The sequence below is a fragment of the Myxocyprinus asiaticus genome, chromosome 40, assembly GCF_019703515.2.
Source record: "Myxocyprinus asiaticus isolate MX2 ecotype Aquarium Trade chromosome 40, UBuf_Myxa_2, whole genome shotgun sequence".
In the NCBI taxonomy this organism is placed as follows: domain Eukaryota; kingdom Metazoa; phylum Chordata; class Actinopteri; order Cypriniformes; family Catostomidae; genus Myxocyprinus; species Myxocyprinus asiaticus.
This window is the reverse complement of record NC_059383.1, coordinates 40,134,154-40,150,313: the sequence shown is the minus strand read 5'-3', so window position 1 is coordinate 40,150,313 and position 16,160 is coordinate 40,134,154. Positions and strand designations below refer to the sequence as shown.

Here is a 16,160-nt window from a genome sequence, read left to right as displayed (position 1 = left end):
CTTTTTTTGGGGGGGCGAGGGGGCAAGCACAAGTGACAAAAAGTTCATCCTCCAGTTAGTCGACAGCATTCAAAAGAGAAAACACAACTTTCAAAACTATTACACACAACCATCAATATAACAACTTTATTTAGACACTATATATTTGTGATGATCTCTCCTTGTCTGTGATTCTCTCTGATTCATCAAGTCTCTTTACAGGTCTGTCTGCATCATGAGAGACTAGAAATAAAAAACAGAAACATTTGATTATCTTCTAATACAGTTTACATGTAGGGAATGAAATGATCTTGAAATGATTTTACCATTTAAGATTAGGGTTAGGGTCAGTTATGCACATTCAGACTGAGCATATGAAACAGTGCACAATGTGATGAAGAAAATGTAACATTTGATCAATTTCAATAAATTTTTGTGCCACTTATAGTCACCAAATGGAATTGCAGAAATAATCAGTAGTAGTGACTCGCCTCAATCTGGGTGGCGGGGGACGAATCTCAGTTGCCTCCACGTCTGAGACCGTCAATCCGCGCATCTTATCACGTGGCTTGTTGAGCGCGTTACCGCGGAGACGTAGCGTGTGTGGAGGCTTCATGCTATTTTCCACGGCATCCACGCACAACTCACCACACGCCCCACCGAGAGCGAGAACCACATTATAGCGGCCACAAGGAGGTTACCCCATGTGACTCTACCCTCCCTAGCAACCGGGTCAGTTTGGTTGCTAAGGAGACCTTGTGACTCCAGCGGTGATAGTCAGCACCAATACTCGCTAAGCAACCCAGAACCCCTTCAGCATCTTTTTTGTGAATGTTCCACATTTTTGAAATTTTCATGCTGTGATTTTCCTCTTCCCTGCATTTTTCCTGCCTGCAATTCACTTTCTATTGAGTGTCTTTGCAGAATGTGCATGTCTTCTCTTAAGGGGTGATTTGGAAACAGTGTGGACATTAACTCAGTATCAGTTAAATTTATTTGTACAGTGCTTTTAATAATACATACTGTTTCATAGTTGCTTTACAGAGAACATTGAACTTTTGTGTACAATGTTTATAATGTATGTCCAAATAAATAAGTTTATTTGTATTGCATGTAGTTCTTTTTGTATTGTACATTTTATTGTGTGGCTGCTAATACATCATTATTTCCTTCACAAAACAATAAATTCAATCTATCAACAGGATCAGTTGTTCAGTCAGCACTAAAACATTTCATGTACTGTAGATTATAGCATTTACATATGGAGATTATGTATGTAAACAAACAATTATAAAGCTAGATTGAGCTTACTACACTGTCATCTCCCCGCAAAATAATTGTATTTTATCCAAAAAAACGGCAGCATGACAGTCTCATCACCTGAGTCCTGTAATATACGAGCATCCTGCTGTCTAGACCTCCCCTGTATCTGCAGTAAGTACATAATCTCAGTACAACAAGCTCTTCAGGTTCTGACTTGACTCAATTGACGCTGACTATCACACCTGGAGTCGTGAGTTCAAATCCAGGGCGTGCTGAGTGACTCCAGCCAGGTCTCCTAAGCAACCAAATTGGCCCGGTTGCTAGGGAGGGTAGAGTCACATGGGGTAACCTCCTCGTGGTCACTATAAAGTGGTTCTCGCTCTCGGTGGGGCGCGTGGTGAGTTGAGCGTGGATGCCACGGTGGATAGCGTGAAGCCTCCACACGCGCTACGTCTCCGTGGCAACGCCCTCAACAAGTCACGTGATAAGATGTGCGGATGGTCTCAGACATGGAGGCAACTGAGATTCGTCCTCCGCCACCCGGATTGAGGCGAGTCACTACGCCACCACGAGGACTTAGAGCACATTGGAAATTGGCCATTCCAAATTGGGGAGAAAAGGGGAAAAAATAATGCCGTCCGGGTCTTTTTCTGAGGAGGAATTCTTTTGTTCTGTGTGTCGAGACATTTTCAAGGCTCCTATTCTCCTGTCCTGCAGTCACAGTGTGTGTAAAGAGTGTATTCAGAGTTTTTGACAAATCAAACCAACCAAAGAATGTCCAATTTGCAGAAGAAGGTCGACTATAGATGATCCACCATTATATCTGGCTTTGAAGAACCTGTGTGAGACTTTCTTACAGGAGAGAAGTCAAAGATCTTCATCAGGATGTGAAGCAGTCTGCAGTCTTCATGAAGAGAAACTCAAACTCTTTTGTCTCGATGATCAACAGCTGGTGTGTCTTGTAGATGAAGCTGTCATGGACTATAAGGACTATAAAATTATATTCAAAACATCTTATTAGATAATCAGTTATTGATCCATGGTTCTGTGTTGCCAGTAACAATTCTTCTCTGGAGATCTTATCAGCAACATCTTAATCAAAGACTCAAGATTTCAGTTGGAGCTGAAATTTTGTCCACACATTTTAGCTCAGATGTGAACAAATTTGGTAAAAATGATTTGTTTTGGTGACCGTCTCCTACATCTTTATTGGTTCTGACTTTTTTATGGTTCTGCTGGCTAAGATGTCAGTGCATTCTTACATGAATGTGTTGAGCTTAAAAAAATGATGTTTTGGCGACTCCTGCTGGCTTCATATCACACTGCAGAGAGGAGACAGATTATCACCAAAATTAAAGGGATAGTTTATCCAAAAATGAAAATTTTCTCATCATTTAATCACCCTCATGCCATCCCAGATGTGTATGACTTACTTTCTTCTGCAGAACACAGATGAAGATTTTTAGAAGAATATTTCAGCTCTGTAGGTCCATACAATGCAAGTGAATGGTGACCAGAACTTTGAAGCTCCAAAAATCACATAAAGGCAGCATAAAAGTAATCCATAAGACTCCAGTGGTTAAATCCATGTCTTCAGAGGTGATATGATAGGTGTGGGTGAGAAATGTTTTCTCCTACCTGCCCAGTAGGTGGCGAAATGCACGAAGAGTGCGAATCAGTTAAAAACAAAAGAAGAATGTGGAAATGGAGATTTATTGTAAAAAAAAAAAAAAAAAAAAAAAGCACTTAAATATTGATATGTTTCTCACCCACACCTATCGTATCACTTTAGAAGACATGGATTAAACCCCTGGATTACTTTTTATGCTGCCTTTATGTGCTTTTGGAGCTTCAGAGTTCTGGTCACCATTCACTTGCATTGTATGGACCTACAGAGCTGAAATATTCTTCTAAAAATCTTCATTTGTGTTCTGCAGAAGAAAGAAAGTCATACACATCTTGGATGACATGAGGGTGAGTAAATGATGAGAGAATTTTCATTTTTGTGTGAACTATTGCTTTAATAACCTCCACATCACTGACACCAAATGTTCTTTAAAAGTGATTAAACATACACATGTAATATCGATTTGCTTGTTTAATATGTTTGATATGTGTATTTTTCTAAAATATGTACATGGTGCAGACCACACTTGTTATCACAGATTTTTTTTCACCCCAATTTGGAATGCCCAATTCCCAATGTGCTCTAAGTCCTCGTGGTGGCGTAGTGACTCGCCTCAATCCGGGTGGCGGAGGATGAATCTCAGTTGCCTCCGTGTCTGAGACCGTCAATCCGCGCATCTTATCACGTGGCTTGTTGAGCGCGTTACCGCGGAGACGTAGCGCGTGTGGAGGCTTCACGTTATTCTCCACGGAATCCACACACAACTCACCACGTGCCCCACCGAGAGCGAGAACCACATTATTGCTCCACGTTTGTTTAGTGGAGATTGCACATTATGGTGGTGTTATATATGGGCTTATTTGTTATTAACCAGAGACACTGTTTCCTTTGGTTGTTCTGTATGTCAGCCACGCCCACTTGACAAGTATGTGACATGCCTCTGTATGTGTGTGTGGTTTAGTTGAGTTCTGCAAGTAAAGCAGTGAGTTAAACGCATTCCAGTGTCCCGTCTTGATTTCTTAAAAGTAAGCACACCGAGGGGCCTGTGTAGCTCACCGAGTAAAGACGCTGATGTGATAAGGATAAGTTCATGGGCAATGGAGGAGTCAGGAGACAGCGAACAGTTGAGTGTTTATTCTCACACTTCAGCTTCTCTCTCTCTCTCACACACACACACACAAACACAAAGCAAACGGCTCTTAGTGGCCAACTCAAAATAGCTCTCTCTCTGAATGACAGTCTTTGTTGCTCTGGACCACTCTCTCTCTCTCTCTTCTGCCGCTCTGGTGAGCCTTATCAGGTCTCCCTCCACCATCACTATAATGAGAGACAGGTGTTAGAGTAATTACAGCCCAGGTGATGAGCCTTACTGCTTTCCATCTCCTGCAGACAGACACATGACCACGCCCCCCCATGCCACAGCTGACTACCACCCCTGGAGTCACGAGTTTGAATCCAGGGCGTGCTGAGTGACTCCAGCCAGGTCTCCTTAGCAACCAAATTGACCCGGTTGCTAGGGAGGGTAGAGTCACATGGGGTAACCTCCTCATGGTCGCTATAATGTGGTTCTCGCTCTCGGTGGGGCGCGTGGTGATTTGTGCGTGGATGCCATGGAGAATAGCGTGAAGCCTCCACACACGCTAGGTCTCCATGGTAACGCGCTCAACAAGTCACGTGATAAGATGTGCGAATTGACGGTCTCAGACATGGAGGCAACTGAGATTCGTCCTCCACCACCCGGATTGAGGTGAGTCACTACGCCACCACGAGGACTTAGGGAATTGGGCATTCCAAATTGGGGAGAAAAGGGGAGAATAAAAAGTAAGCACACCGTAACATGGAAATATATTAGTGTCGACGAGGATTGAAAGCGGATATGAGATGGACTGTTCAATGAAAAATAAATAAGTTACAACGGTGCACTTGTCTTGTAAAAGTAATGAGGCACAATCATCCATGTGATTATCTAATCAGCCAATCGTGTCGCTGCAGTGCATAAAATCATGCATATACGGGTCAGGAGCTTCAGTTAATGTTCACATCAACCATCAGAATGGGGAAAAAATGTGATCTCAGTGATTTGGACTGTGGCATGATTGTTGGTGTCAGATGGGCTGGTTTGAGTATTTCTGGGATTTTCACACACAACAGTCTCTAGAATTTACTCAGAATGGTGCCAAAAACACAAAACATCCAGTGAGCGGCAGTTCTGTGGACTGAAATGTCTTGTTGATGAGAGAGGTCAACAGAGAATGACCAGACTGGTTTGAACTGATGAAGTCTACGGTAACTCAGATAACCACTCTGTACAATTGTGCTGAGAAGACTATCATCTCAATGTAATTATGAGATGCGGGTTGACGCTGTTTTGGCGGCACGAGGGGGACCTACACAATATTATACTTTATATATACATATACACTGGCGGCCAAAAGTTTGGAATAATGTACAGATTTTGCTGTTTCAGAAGGAAATTAGTACTTTAATTCACCAAAGTGGCATTCAACTGATCACAAAGTATAGTCAGGACATTACTGATGTTAAAAACAGCACCATCACTATTTGAAAAAAGTCTATTATTTTTCTTTTTTTTTTTTTTTTTTACATTTTTATTGATTCCAAGAATTATGCATTTGGAATCAACTTGTAACCCTTTATAACTGGGATCTAGGAATCTTAAAATGTTGAACCAAATTATCAAAAGATCTCAGTACTCCACTCTCATATAGGCCACCAAGTGTATTAACCCCCCTCCCAATCCACTCTGACCAGCAGAAAGGGGATTTATTAATACATAATTTGGGGTTCTGCCATATGCTCGAGGCAACATTTAAATAAATGTCTGAATTAAACACTCTGGACACTTTAGTCCATACCATGTGCAAATGAGAAATAACGGTGTGACTTAACTTCTCCAGTTAGTTTGATAGAAAGGCTTTGCAATGGTGAAATAGGGGCAAGAACTTCCTGTTCAATACATAACCAGGGAGGGGCTCTCTCAGGTGGAAGTGACCAATGAGCCAAATGTCTGAGACTGAACGCATAATAATAAAACAAAATCTTGGGTAGGCCTAGCCCACCTTTATCAATCGGCCTATGTAACTTACTGAAATGTAACCTGGGACACTTTCCGTTCCAAATAAAGGACTTCGCTATGCTATCAAATTGCTTGAAATAAGAGAGGGGGACATCTACAGGGAGAGACTGTAGCAGGTAGTTGAATTGTGGAATTCATTGAATTCTACTGCAGATGTGGCCAGGGCAATAAACTGAAATGTCCGTAATGTGAGACGCCTAAAACAGCGCTACAGGGAGACAGGAAGGACAGCTGATCGTCCTCGCAGTGGCAGACCACGTGTAACAACACCTGCACAGGATCGGCACATCTGAATATCACACCTGCGGGACAGGTACAGGATGGCAACAACAACTGCCCGAGTTACACCAGGAATGCACAATCCCTCCATCAGTGCTCAGACTGTCCGCAATAGGCTGAGAGAGGCTGGACTGAGGGCTTGTAGGCCTGTTGTAAGGCAGGTCCTTACCAGACATCACTGGCAACAATGTCGCCTATGGGCACAAACCCACCTTCACTGGACCAGACAGCTCTGGCAAAAAGTGCTCTTCACTGACGAGCCGCGGTTTTGTCTCACCAGGGGTGATGGTCGGACTCGCGTTTATCGCGTTTATGAGCGTTACACTGAGACCTGTACTCTGGAACGGGATCGATTTGGAAGTGGAGGGTCCGTCATGGTCTGGGGTGGTGTGTCACAGCATAATGACCATGTGATCACAATAATTGTTATGGGAATGGGTAGAAACATCATACAGATTGAGTAGTCGACTCATGAGCCATAACGTTAGAAATGTCTCAATTTGTAAAACACAACAAGCACATTAGTTTCACTCACAAACTGTGTTTTGAGCCACCTCGCATCTCTCTGTGAGGATTATTTAAAGATCTATGCACCATGTAAAGCCCAAACGGCATCTGTGTACAGGACATTTGATGCCAATTTCTTCAGCAGAGTGCTTGAGTACTGAATGCGCGTCTTTCAACGTGCATGATGTCCTTGCGCCTGGAATGACTTGCACTAATTAGTGGGTCCACAAGGTGGCGACACTCACCGTTAAGCCTTTTCTGTCATGTAGAAGCACTATAGAAGAAGATATAATTGCCACTCAACATCAAATAAAGGGAGAAACAATGACAGTGGATTTGTGAGGTGGTCAGGAGATACCTGCATTTGTATAACTCGAGTCTGAAGTAGGACTGGGCGATATGTCTTAAACTATATCTCGATATTTTTCAGCCTATTGACGATATTCAATATATACACTATATTGCCAAAAGTATTCGCTCATCTGCCTTTAGACGCATATGAACTTAAGTGACATCCCATTCTTAATCCATAGGGTTTAATATGATGTCGGCCCACCCTTTGCAGCTATAACAGCTTCAACTATTCTGGGAAGGCTTTCCACAAGGTTTAGGAGTGTGTTTATGGGAATTTTTGACCATTCTTCCAGAAGCGCATTTGTGAGGTCAGACACTGATGTTGGACGAGAAGGCCTGGCTCACAGTCTTCGCTCTAATTCATCCCAAAGGTGCTCTATCGGGTTGAGGTCAGGACTCTGTGCAGGCCAGTCAAGTTCTTCCACACCAAACTCGCTCATCCATGTCTTTATGGACCTTGCTTTGTGCACTGGTGCGCAGTCATGTTGGAACAGGAAGGGGCCATCCCCAAACTGTTCCCACAAAGTTGGGAGCATGGAATTGTCCAAAATCTCTTGGTATGCTGAAGCATTCAGAGTTCCTTTCACTGGAACTAAGGGGCCAAGCCCAGCTCCTGAAAAACAACCCCACACCATAATCCCCCCTCCACCAAACTTCACAGTCGGCACAATGCAGTCAGACAAGTACCGTTCTCCTGGCAACCGCCAAACCCAGACTCGTCCATCAGATTGCCAGATGGAGAAGCATGATTCATCACTCCAGAGAACGCGTCTCCACTGCTCTAGAGTCCAGTGGCGGCGTGCTTTACACCACTGCATCAGACGCTTTGCATTGCACTTGGTGATGTATGCTTGGATGCAGCTGCTCGGCCATGGAAACCCATTCCATGAAGCTCTCTACGCACTGTTCTTGAGCTAATCTGAAGGCCACATGAATTTTGGAGGTCTGTAGCGATTGACTCTGCAGAAAGTTGGCGACCTCTGCACACTATGCGCCTCAGCATCCGCTGACCCCGCTCTGTCATTTTACGTGGCCTACCACTTCGTGGCTGAGTTGCTGTCATTCCCAATCGCTTCCACTTTGTTATAATACCACTGACAGTTGACTGTGGAATATTTAGTAGCGAGGAAATTTCACGACTGGACTTGTTGCACAGGTGGCATCCTATCACAGTACCACGCTGGAATTCACTGAGCTCCTGAGAGCGGCCCATTCTTTCACAAATGTTTGTAGAAGCAGTCTGCATGCCTAGGTGCTTCATTTTATACACCTGTGGTCATGGAAGTGATTGGAACACCTGAATTTAATTATTTGGATGGGTGAGCGAATACTTTTGGCAATATAGTGTATATATATATATATATATATATATATATATGTGTGTGTGTGTGTGTGTGTGTGTGTGTGTGTGTGTGTGTGTGTAAAAGGGTCAATTCATTTACCACTGGATTTGGTAAATCAATGTTTTTATTATCAAAAATATCTATATTTTTTTATAAAACATTTATTCCTACGAATATTTCATCACTTGAAATGCATGTTTTAAACATATATCAGTTTGCACCTTTCTGGCCATGGCTTTTGAGCAGATATTACGCATTCTTTCACTATAATAATGGATGTTGTGTCTGTAGTCACACAGTAAGTAACGGTACTACACAAGTTCAAGTTGCATTGACCCAAAATAAAGAGGAAACCGCGAGTGGGCGTGGCATCCTTTCGTAAAGGCGGGGCTATGAAATCTGGCTCCGCCCGCCTCTGCAGCTTGACGCTAAGGTTGTACCTCCGCGGCTTCCATCCGATCTGGTAAACATGGAGAGAGACTCTGCTATCCGTCGTATCAAATCCGTCCAGAACAGTCAGAACCAGAGGGACGTTGCTGGTGAGTCGGATGGGCAGAACGGGCTCGGACCCGCTGCGCGGCGGCGGAAGCAGAAGCCGGAGGTGAGCGCGCAGCTACTGGGAGAGAGTTCGGTTCTGCTGCTGCTGCTCGGGTTCGTGTGTCTGCTGTGGGTTCTGGTTCTGATCTCACTACAGATGCTCGTCATCAGATCCAGCGGGGAATTCAACGCCATCCGGGCCAGGTGAGGTACACAGCACAGTGATCATGGTAAAACATGGTGCTTTAGACTCTTGTCAAACATTAATAACCTGTTTCATTTGGAAATTCAAAACGTTATGGAAGTAAAATGGGTCCATGTTGACTAGAACATATTGGTCGACCTTTGGGTCATTGACAAATAAGGTTGTCTGAGGTAATAACAATGAGAAATCTTCTAAAATCTCGTTTAACCGGTTAAACTCTGGGGAGGCGCTATATGGCAAGCCATTTTATCACTTAAAACACTAAAGTCCCTGGATGCATATGTGGTGTCATTCTAAAGCGTAGAATCTGACATTTTAGGTAAACCAAATCACTTTTGCATTTAGTTTCATTAAATAACAAAATAAGGCTTGTTGAGCACATTACCGTGGAGACGTAGCGCATTTGGAGCCTCATGCTACTCTCCGTGATCCATGCACAACTCACCACGCGCCCCACCGAGAGTGAGAACCACATTATAGTGACCACGAGGAGGTTACCCCATGTTTCTCTACCCTTCCTAGCAACCGGGCCAATTTGGTTGCTTAGGAGACCTGACTAGAGTCACTCAGCACACCCTGGATTCGGACTCGCGACTCCAGGGGTGGTAGTCAACGTCAATACTCGCTGAGCTTCCCAGGCCCCCCCAAAATGAATATGACTTTTAAAATGAATATAAAAGTTCTTCACATAGCACGCAAATAGACATGTCATATATCAAATGAAAGCTCTCATTCTCATTTATTTTGTTGCCGTTATACAACAGTTTGAATTATTTGAAAAAAAATTACATAGTGAATATTTCGGTAAGGCATAAAATGCAAATGTCGCTTTTCTGTGCTGACCACTGATCTGTAAGCCCCAAATAACCTCAAACTTTATATCAAATCTTACCTTGGGTTGTTAACTTTAAAATGAAATTACTTGTTTACTTGTTTGTTAGCTTGCTTGGGTGAATAATCCAGTGTTGTGTAAAGCTTTTATTGAACAAAATATGAAGTCCGGTAGAAAAAGTATGAGAAGCAAAAAATCTGCAAAATAGGTTCTCATCTGTAGAAGATGAAATGTTACACATCATTATAAAGCTGAGAGTCTCTGATTTCCAGTGACACATAGATTGTGTTTGTAGACAACTCAGAAGCCAAGATATTAAACAAAACAATGTGGAAGCTCTTAGCACAAAAAATGACTTGTTGTCTATGGGTGAGGGCTAAAATGCGTTAGAACACCACCTACATTTCAGATCAGTATAATGTGATGGAAGGTGATAGAGGAAAAATATTTTTTCTAGTACTTACTGCCATCCAGTGGAATAAAATAAGACTTTTTGCTTGAACACAGAGGACACAGAACCGAAATGGCATGCATATAAACTTTAGACATGAGAAAAGTTTGTTTAAAAAAGTTTGCATAAAAAAAAAATGTTTATCATAAAACTGTAAACATATACGTTATTTATTAATTATTGCAATCATTTCTTAAAATATAGGGGGTTATCTGTCAAATGAGACCATTTTTGTGAAATTAGTCCACTGTATATGTGAATAGGGTGCTTTTAAATTTGAGTGTGAAAAATTTAGAGGTTAAAGCACATTTGTCAAGTTCATATTAATGTATTTTTCGTGTCCATGTTGGTTTCACAATTTTTCTGAGAAACATTTATAGCTTTTTCTACAAAGAATATATATATATATATATATATATATTATACAATTTAATGATTTAAAAATGTCATGTGTTGTAACCATCAAATAAAAGTTATTAAAATACTTTCTTTGCAACTTGAATACACGAGAGTGTACACAACTTAAAAAAAAGAAGTTTTCAAATATATTTTTCAAGGTAATATATATACAAGTATGAATTTTTGAGTCAAGTGTATCAAGAAGTTCTCTCCGGGTTACTCCATTTGACCTAAACGAAATGTGCCTTATCATTAAAATGTCATAATTGTGATATTTTATTATATGACAAAGTAATGATTTTTTTTTTTTTTGTTTACATTTTACAAACAGTCATTAGGGTCTAAAGGGGTCCTCTCTGTTTTAGCTTTTTTTTTTTTGGTCACATGACTGATTTGTTTTCAGTTTTTTTTTCAAATATGAATAATATTTTAAAACAATTGTTTCACTGCAAATGTTTTTTTTTTTTTTTTTTTTAGGAAATATAAATAAAATATTCTTCCGCACTTTTAATGCCAGCATTTCTTTTTTCAAAAAAGTCAGCTTTTAATTAGTCTTTGATTAATTGTTTTTCTGTCTCCAGACGGTTAAACCAAATGACAATTTTGACTTTAAGCCCCAGAAAAAATTTCAGAATGACTTCGAACTGCGTAATTGAAAACATGTTCATCAAAAAAAAGAGGTGTAATTGTTTTTGTGTGAATTGCATTTGTAATGTACTGTATTTATTTAAAAATAATGTAAAAGATCTTGACAAAAAATTGTATCGACCCTACATACACTGAAAGTAGTACAGATGCAGATAGAGCTCGACAAATAGTGGATTTTGCTTGCTCACTAAGGTGGTGAAAAAAGCAGATTAATTAGCCGATAGTTTTTAAACCGAAATATAGAATGTAAAAAATGTGCAAGTCTTTCCTTACTATGACGGGCACAGACTTAGATGCTACAAGAGTCCAAAATGAATAAAATCCAGATGCAGTATATCGTTCAATCAAAATCCCAATATTTCACCTGTTATACTGTAGAGCCAATGCGTTCTAACTGTAGAATCCTGTAGCGCCGGCCACATAGGAACATAGAGGAATAAAAAAAAAACTACAATTATCTGCATTGATTTGTGCAGATAACCGATAGTTCCAAATAGCAACTACCGCACCGATTAATCTGTAAAACCGATATATCGGTCACACTCTAGTATGAGAGTGTGTATTTAGTGTTGTGATGTCATGTCTTTGTAACAGGAAGCATTTGGAGCAGATCACCAGTGTCGGGCCACGGACTGTAGGAAGCCCCGAGAACGAGCTCACGACAGTAAACTACATCCTGGATCAGATCGAACAGATCCGGTTAGAGAGTGCCACCGGACAGCACACCATCACAGTGGATGTCCAGCGTCCCACCGGATCATTCAGCATCGATTTCCTGGGCGGCTTCACCAGCTATTACGACCGCGTGACCAACATCGCTGTTAAACTAGAACCAAAGACGACAGCGCAACACTTCATGCTCGCCAACTGCCACTTTGATTCAGTGGCCAACAGCCCCGGTACACATCCACAACATTTAATAATCTGATGCAAATAAACAAGGAGGGAAATATAATTCCTCAGAGAGTCTTTAAAGTGAAGTGTGTAATTTCTGCATCACTAGTTCAACAGATAATCCCGTTCCAAACTCATGCCATTGGTCAATGTTGGTCAATGAGACAATGCTGTTGAGCAATGTTTTAATAGCATCACAGTTTTATTTAGGTGTAATCAACCTACGAATGGTTTACTTTTAGCTGACTTTGCATATTAAACCGGGATACATATCATAGCTCAGATCATTTGCTCTTGGAAGAATCTGATGAGAAATGTTTGAGTTCATATTGCAGACTTCCTAGCACAGTTTGAGACATTGTTTCAATTTTTTTATTTTATCCCCTTTTACTCCCAATTTGGAATGCCCAGTTTCCAACTACTTTGTAGGTCCTCGTGGTGGCACGGTTACTCGCGTCATTCCGGGTGGCGGTCGACAAGTCTCAGTTGCCACTTGCTGTGCATGTCACCACGGAGACTCACAGCATGTGGAGGCTCATGCTACTCTCCGCGATCCATGCATAACTTACCACACGCCCCATTGAGAGCGAGAACCACTAATCGCGACCACGAGGAGGTTACCCCATGTGACTCTACCCTCCCTAGCAACCGGGCCAATTTGGTTGCTTAGGAGACCTGGCTGGAGTCACTCAGCACGCCCTGGATTCAAACTCACGACTCCAGGGGTGATAGTCAGCGTCAATACTCGCTGAGATACCCAGACCCCCAGTTTGAGACATTGTTGACATCTCTTGTGAAACTCTAGAGGAAACAATTGTGCGATTATGGATCTAGATCAGACTGTTTACTGACACATTCGTGTCTTGTGAGTTTTTAACTGATTCCTGCATTCATGACCTTTGACTCCGTTGTGTTTGTGTTGCTATGAGTGTTAATTATCAGACAAAGCAGTATTTGGTTTCATTGTGGTTTGTTGTCAGCATTCTTTTAAGTCAGATCATCGTGTGAGTTTGTGTCTGACTGCTGATTGTATGTGAGCGACCGGTAGTTTCTATAGAGTCTGTGTGCATTAATGTGCCTCATTTACTAACTAACAGTGATGCTCGTGGGGGTTCATGTTCAACTGTCAGTTGTGCTCAGAAAACCAGGAAGTGAAATTGAACACTGGGAAAGCAAACAGCTCGGGGTGTGTGTGTGTGTGTGTGTGTGTTTTGTTTGAACAGTGAATGGAGCTTTGTTGCACTGATATAGGACCAGTTTGTCTTTGTGTGTTTGACTGTAGTTATTGCACAAAAGAAAACAAGCTTCAACCAGAAATATAGACTGTAATCGTTTGATTTTGACACATGAGAGTCCGCTAATCACATCAAAACATTTGCTGATGATGGATGAATGCTTAATTAAAAATTCGGTCATTCTGCTGATTTAAATATGTCACCAAGTTAATGTTTTTTTCTAGCTGGCTAGCATAGATGAGGATTTGTTGCAAGAATGATTTGTGATTTTACATGAAAATAGAAAATGAGTGATCAAATTCTTTAAACTGTTTTTTATTGCTGATAAGAAAACTGATTGTTTAATGAAAATTGTAAATGACATTTTTTTCTGACATCAAAGAGAGCAAAACCTTGTACATAAAGAAAGTCCTTAATTAGTAACTTCATCTTTTATCTGAGTTAGAGGTCGACCGATAGTAGACTTTGCCGATGCCAATAACTAAGGTGGTGGATAAGGCCGATAACCGATTAATCGGCCGATATGTTTAAAAAAAAAAAGATTTATAAAATGTTCAAAACTTTAGTCTTTCTTCAACATGAGAGGTGCAGGCATAGAGGCCACAAGAGTAAAAAAAAAATCCAAGATGTAGTTTATTGGTCAAGCAATATCCCAATAATAATCAGGAAAAAAAAAGAAGATTTGGTGCATAACGTAGAACTTTTAACTATAAACAAGCACGAAACACACTCGGGACTCTTATTTTGAAATAACAGAGACTTGGCTCAGTTACAATGATCTATATTAAGTATTACCCAAATTAAGCTTTTTATAGTGTATAAGGTCACCGGATGGTCGGTTTTATATATAAATATATATACTGTATATGTATATATACACCAATCAGCCACAACATTAAAAGCACCTGCCTAATATTGTTTAGGTCCCCCTCGTGCCACCAAAACAGCGCCAACCCGCATCTCAGAATAGCCACAATTGTACAGAGTGGTTATCTGAGTTACCGTAGACTTCATCAGTTCAAACCAGTCTGGACATTCTCTGTTGACCTCTCTCATCAACAAGACGTTTCCATCCACAGAACTGATGTTCACTGGATGTTTTGTGTTTTTGGCAGCATTCTGAGTAAATTCTAGAGACTGTTCTGCTTCAATTTAAAACACTTGATTTATATAATCAAGATAACAAAATATGCATTGAAGTGAGGATGAAAGTATGGATGAATATTGTCACTGATGAAAGATTTAGATACAGCAAATCCCCACCAAGCGTCAGTGATGGGTTTTATTTCACCTCTAGAGGCCGCTGTAACACTGTTGAAACATGCCGTTTTAACTGTAGTATCTTTGAGAAGGATGTAGCTGCAGGCCGAGCTCCAAAAAGGGGCGGGACCTGTTAGGTTAGGGGCAGAGCCATGCACTTTCCTTAACCGTGTGTGGAAGTGTCGCCCTCTTTTGGAGATTCCGCCCCCATGTGGAGATCTTCGGGCTGCAGCTAAAGCTACTTGGAGTCTTCCAGCGCCAGTAACAGAGAAACAATTATTGGCAACTATCAGCATTGATTTTGGCTAATAACCGATAGTTCCAAAAAGCAACTATCGGCACCGATTAATCGGTCTACCTCCTAAACTGAGTATTGAATTTTTTTTTTCTCCCTTTTTCTCCCCAATTTGGAATGCCCAATTCCCAATGCGCTCTAAGTCCTCGTGATGACGTAGTGACTCGCCTCAATCCGGGTGGCGGAGGATGAATCAATCAATCACTCGAAGTCAATCCGCGCATCTTACCACGTGGCTTGTTGAGCATGTTAACGCGGAGACCTAGCACGTGTGCCATCCACCGCGGCATCCACGCACAACTCACCACGCGCCACACCGAGAGCGAGAACCACATTATAGCGACCACGAGGAGGTTACCCCATGTGACTGTACCCTCCCTAGCAACCGTGCCAATTTGGTTGCTTAGGAGACCTGGCTGGAGTCACTCAGCATGCCCTGGATTCGAACTCGCGACTCCAGGTTTGATAGTCAGCGTCTTTACTCGCTGAGGCCCCCTCTAAACTGAGTATTGAATGTCACACCTGTCAAACCACACATTCATTGCAGTGCTTCATGGAATCAGTAGTTTTCCAATTCACAGTCTTGCATTTGTATGTTTGTCTGAAATGTCAAATATATTTTTGCTTGAAATGAAAGTACTTTGTAACATTGTGACGCACCTCAGAGCTGGTTGGTTTGATTCAAGAAGTCTTTTGAAAATTTTACGGAAAGATTGAGTGGGAAATACACTTCTAGAACCAAGGAAAAAGTGTTCAAAATCACAGTGTGTCACATTGAGATGTGTGTGTTTCAGGGGCGAGTGATGATGCGGTGAGCTGCTCGGTGATGTTGGAGGTTTTACACTCTCTGGTGAATCTCTCCACGCCACTCAAACACGGGGTCATCTTCCTGTTTAACGGCGCAGAGGAAAACATACTGCAGGTGAGGGAGAGATTACAGCACGAATAAATTAAT

General features: G+C 41.5%; 1 protein-coding gene across 1 annotated transcript in view; it reads left to right on the top strand.

Annotated features, from left to right (window-relative positions):
- The first annotated feature begins 8,906 nt into the window (after positions 1–8,906).
- The window catches only part of LOC127430817 (endoplasmic reticulum metallopeptidase 1), a 30,973-nt gene continuing 23,719 nt past the window's right edge, over positions 8,907–16,160 (top strand). Inside the window, exons 1-3 of the mRNA XM_051680917.1 lie at positions 8,907–9,190; positions 12,116–12,420; positions 16,000–16,127. Coding sequence (XP_051536877.1) covers positions 8,919–9,190; positions 12,116–12,420; positions 16,000–16,127 — 705 coding nt within the window. The 5' untranslated portion in view covers positions 8,907–8,918. The remainder of the gene's footprint in view (positions 9,191–12,115; positions 12,421–15,999; positions 16,128–16,160) is intronic.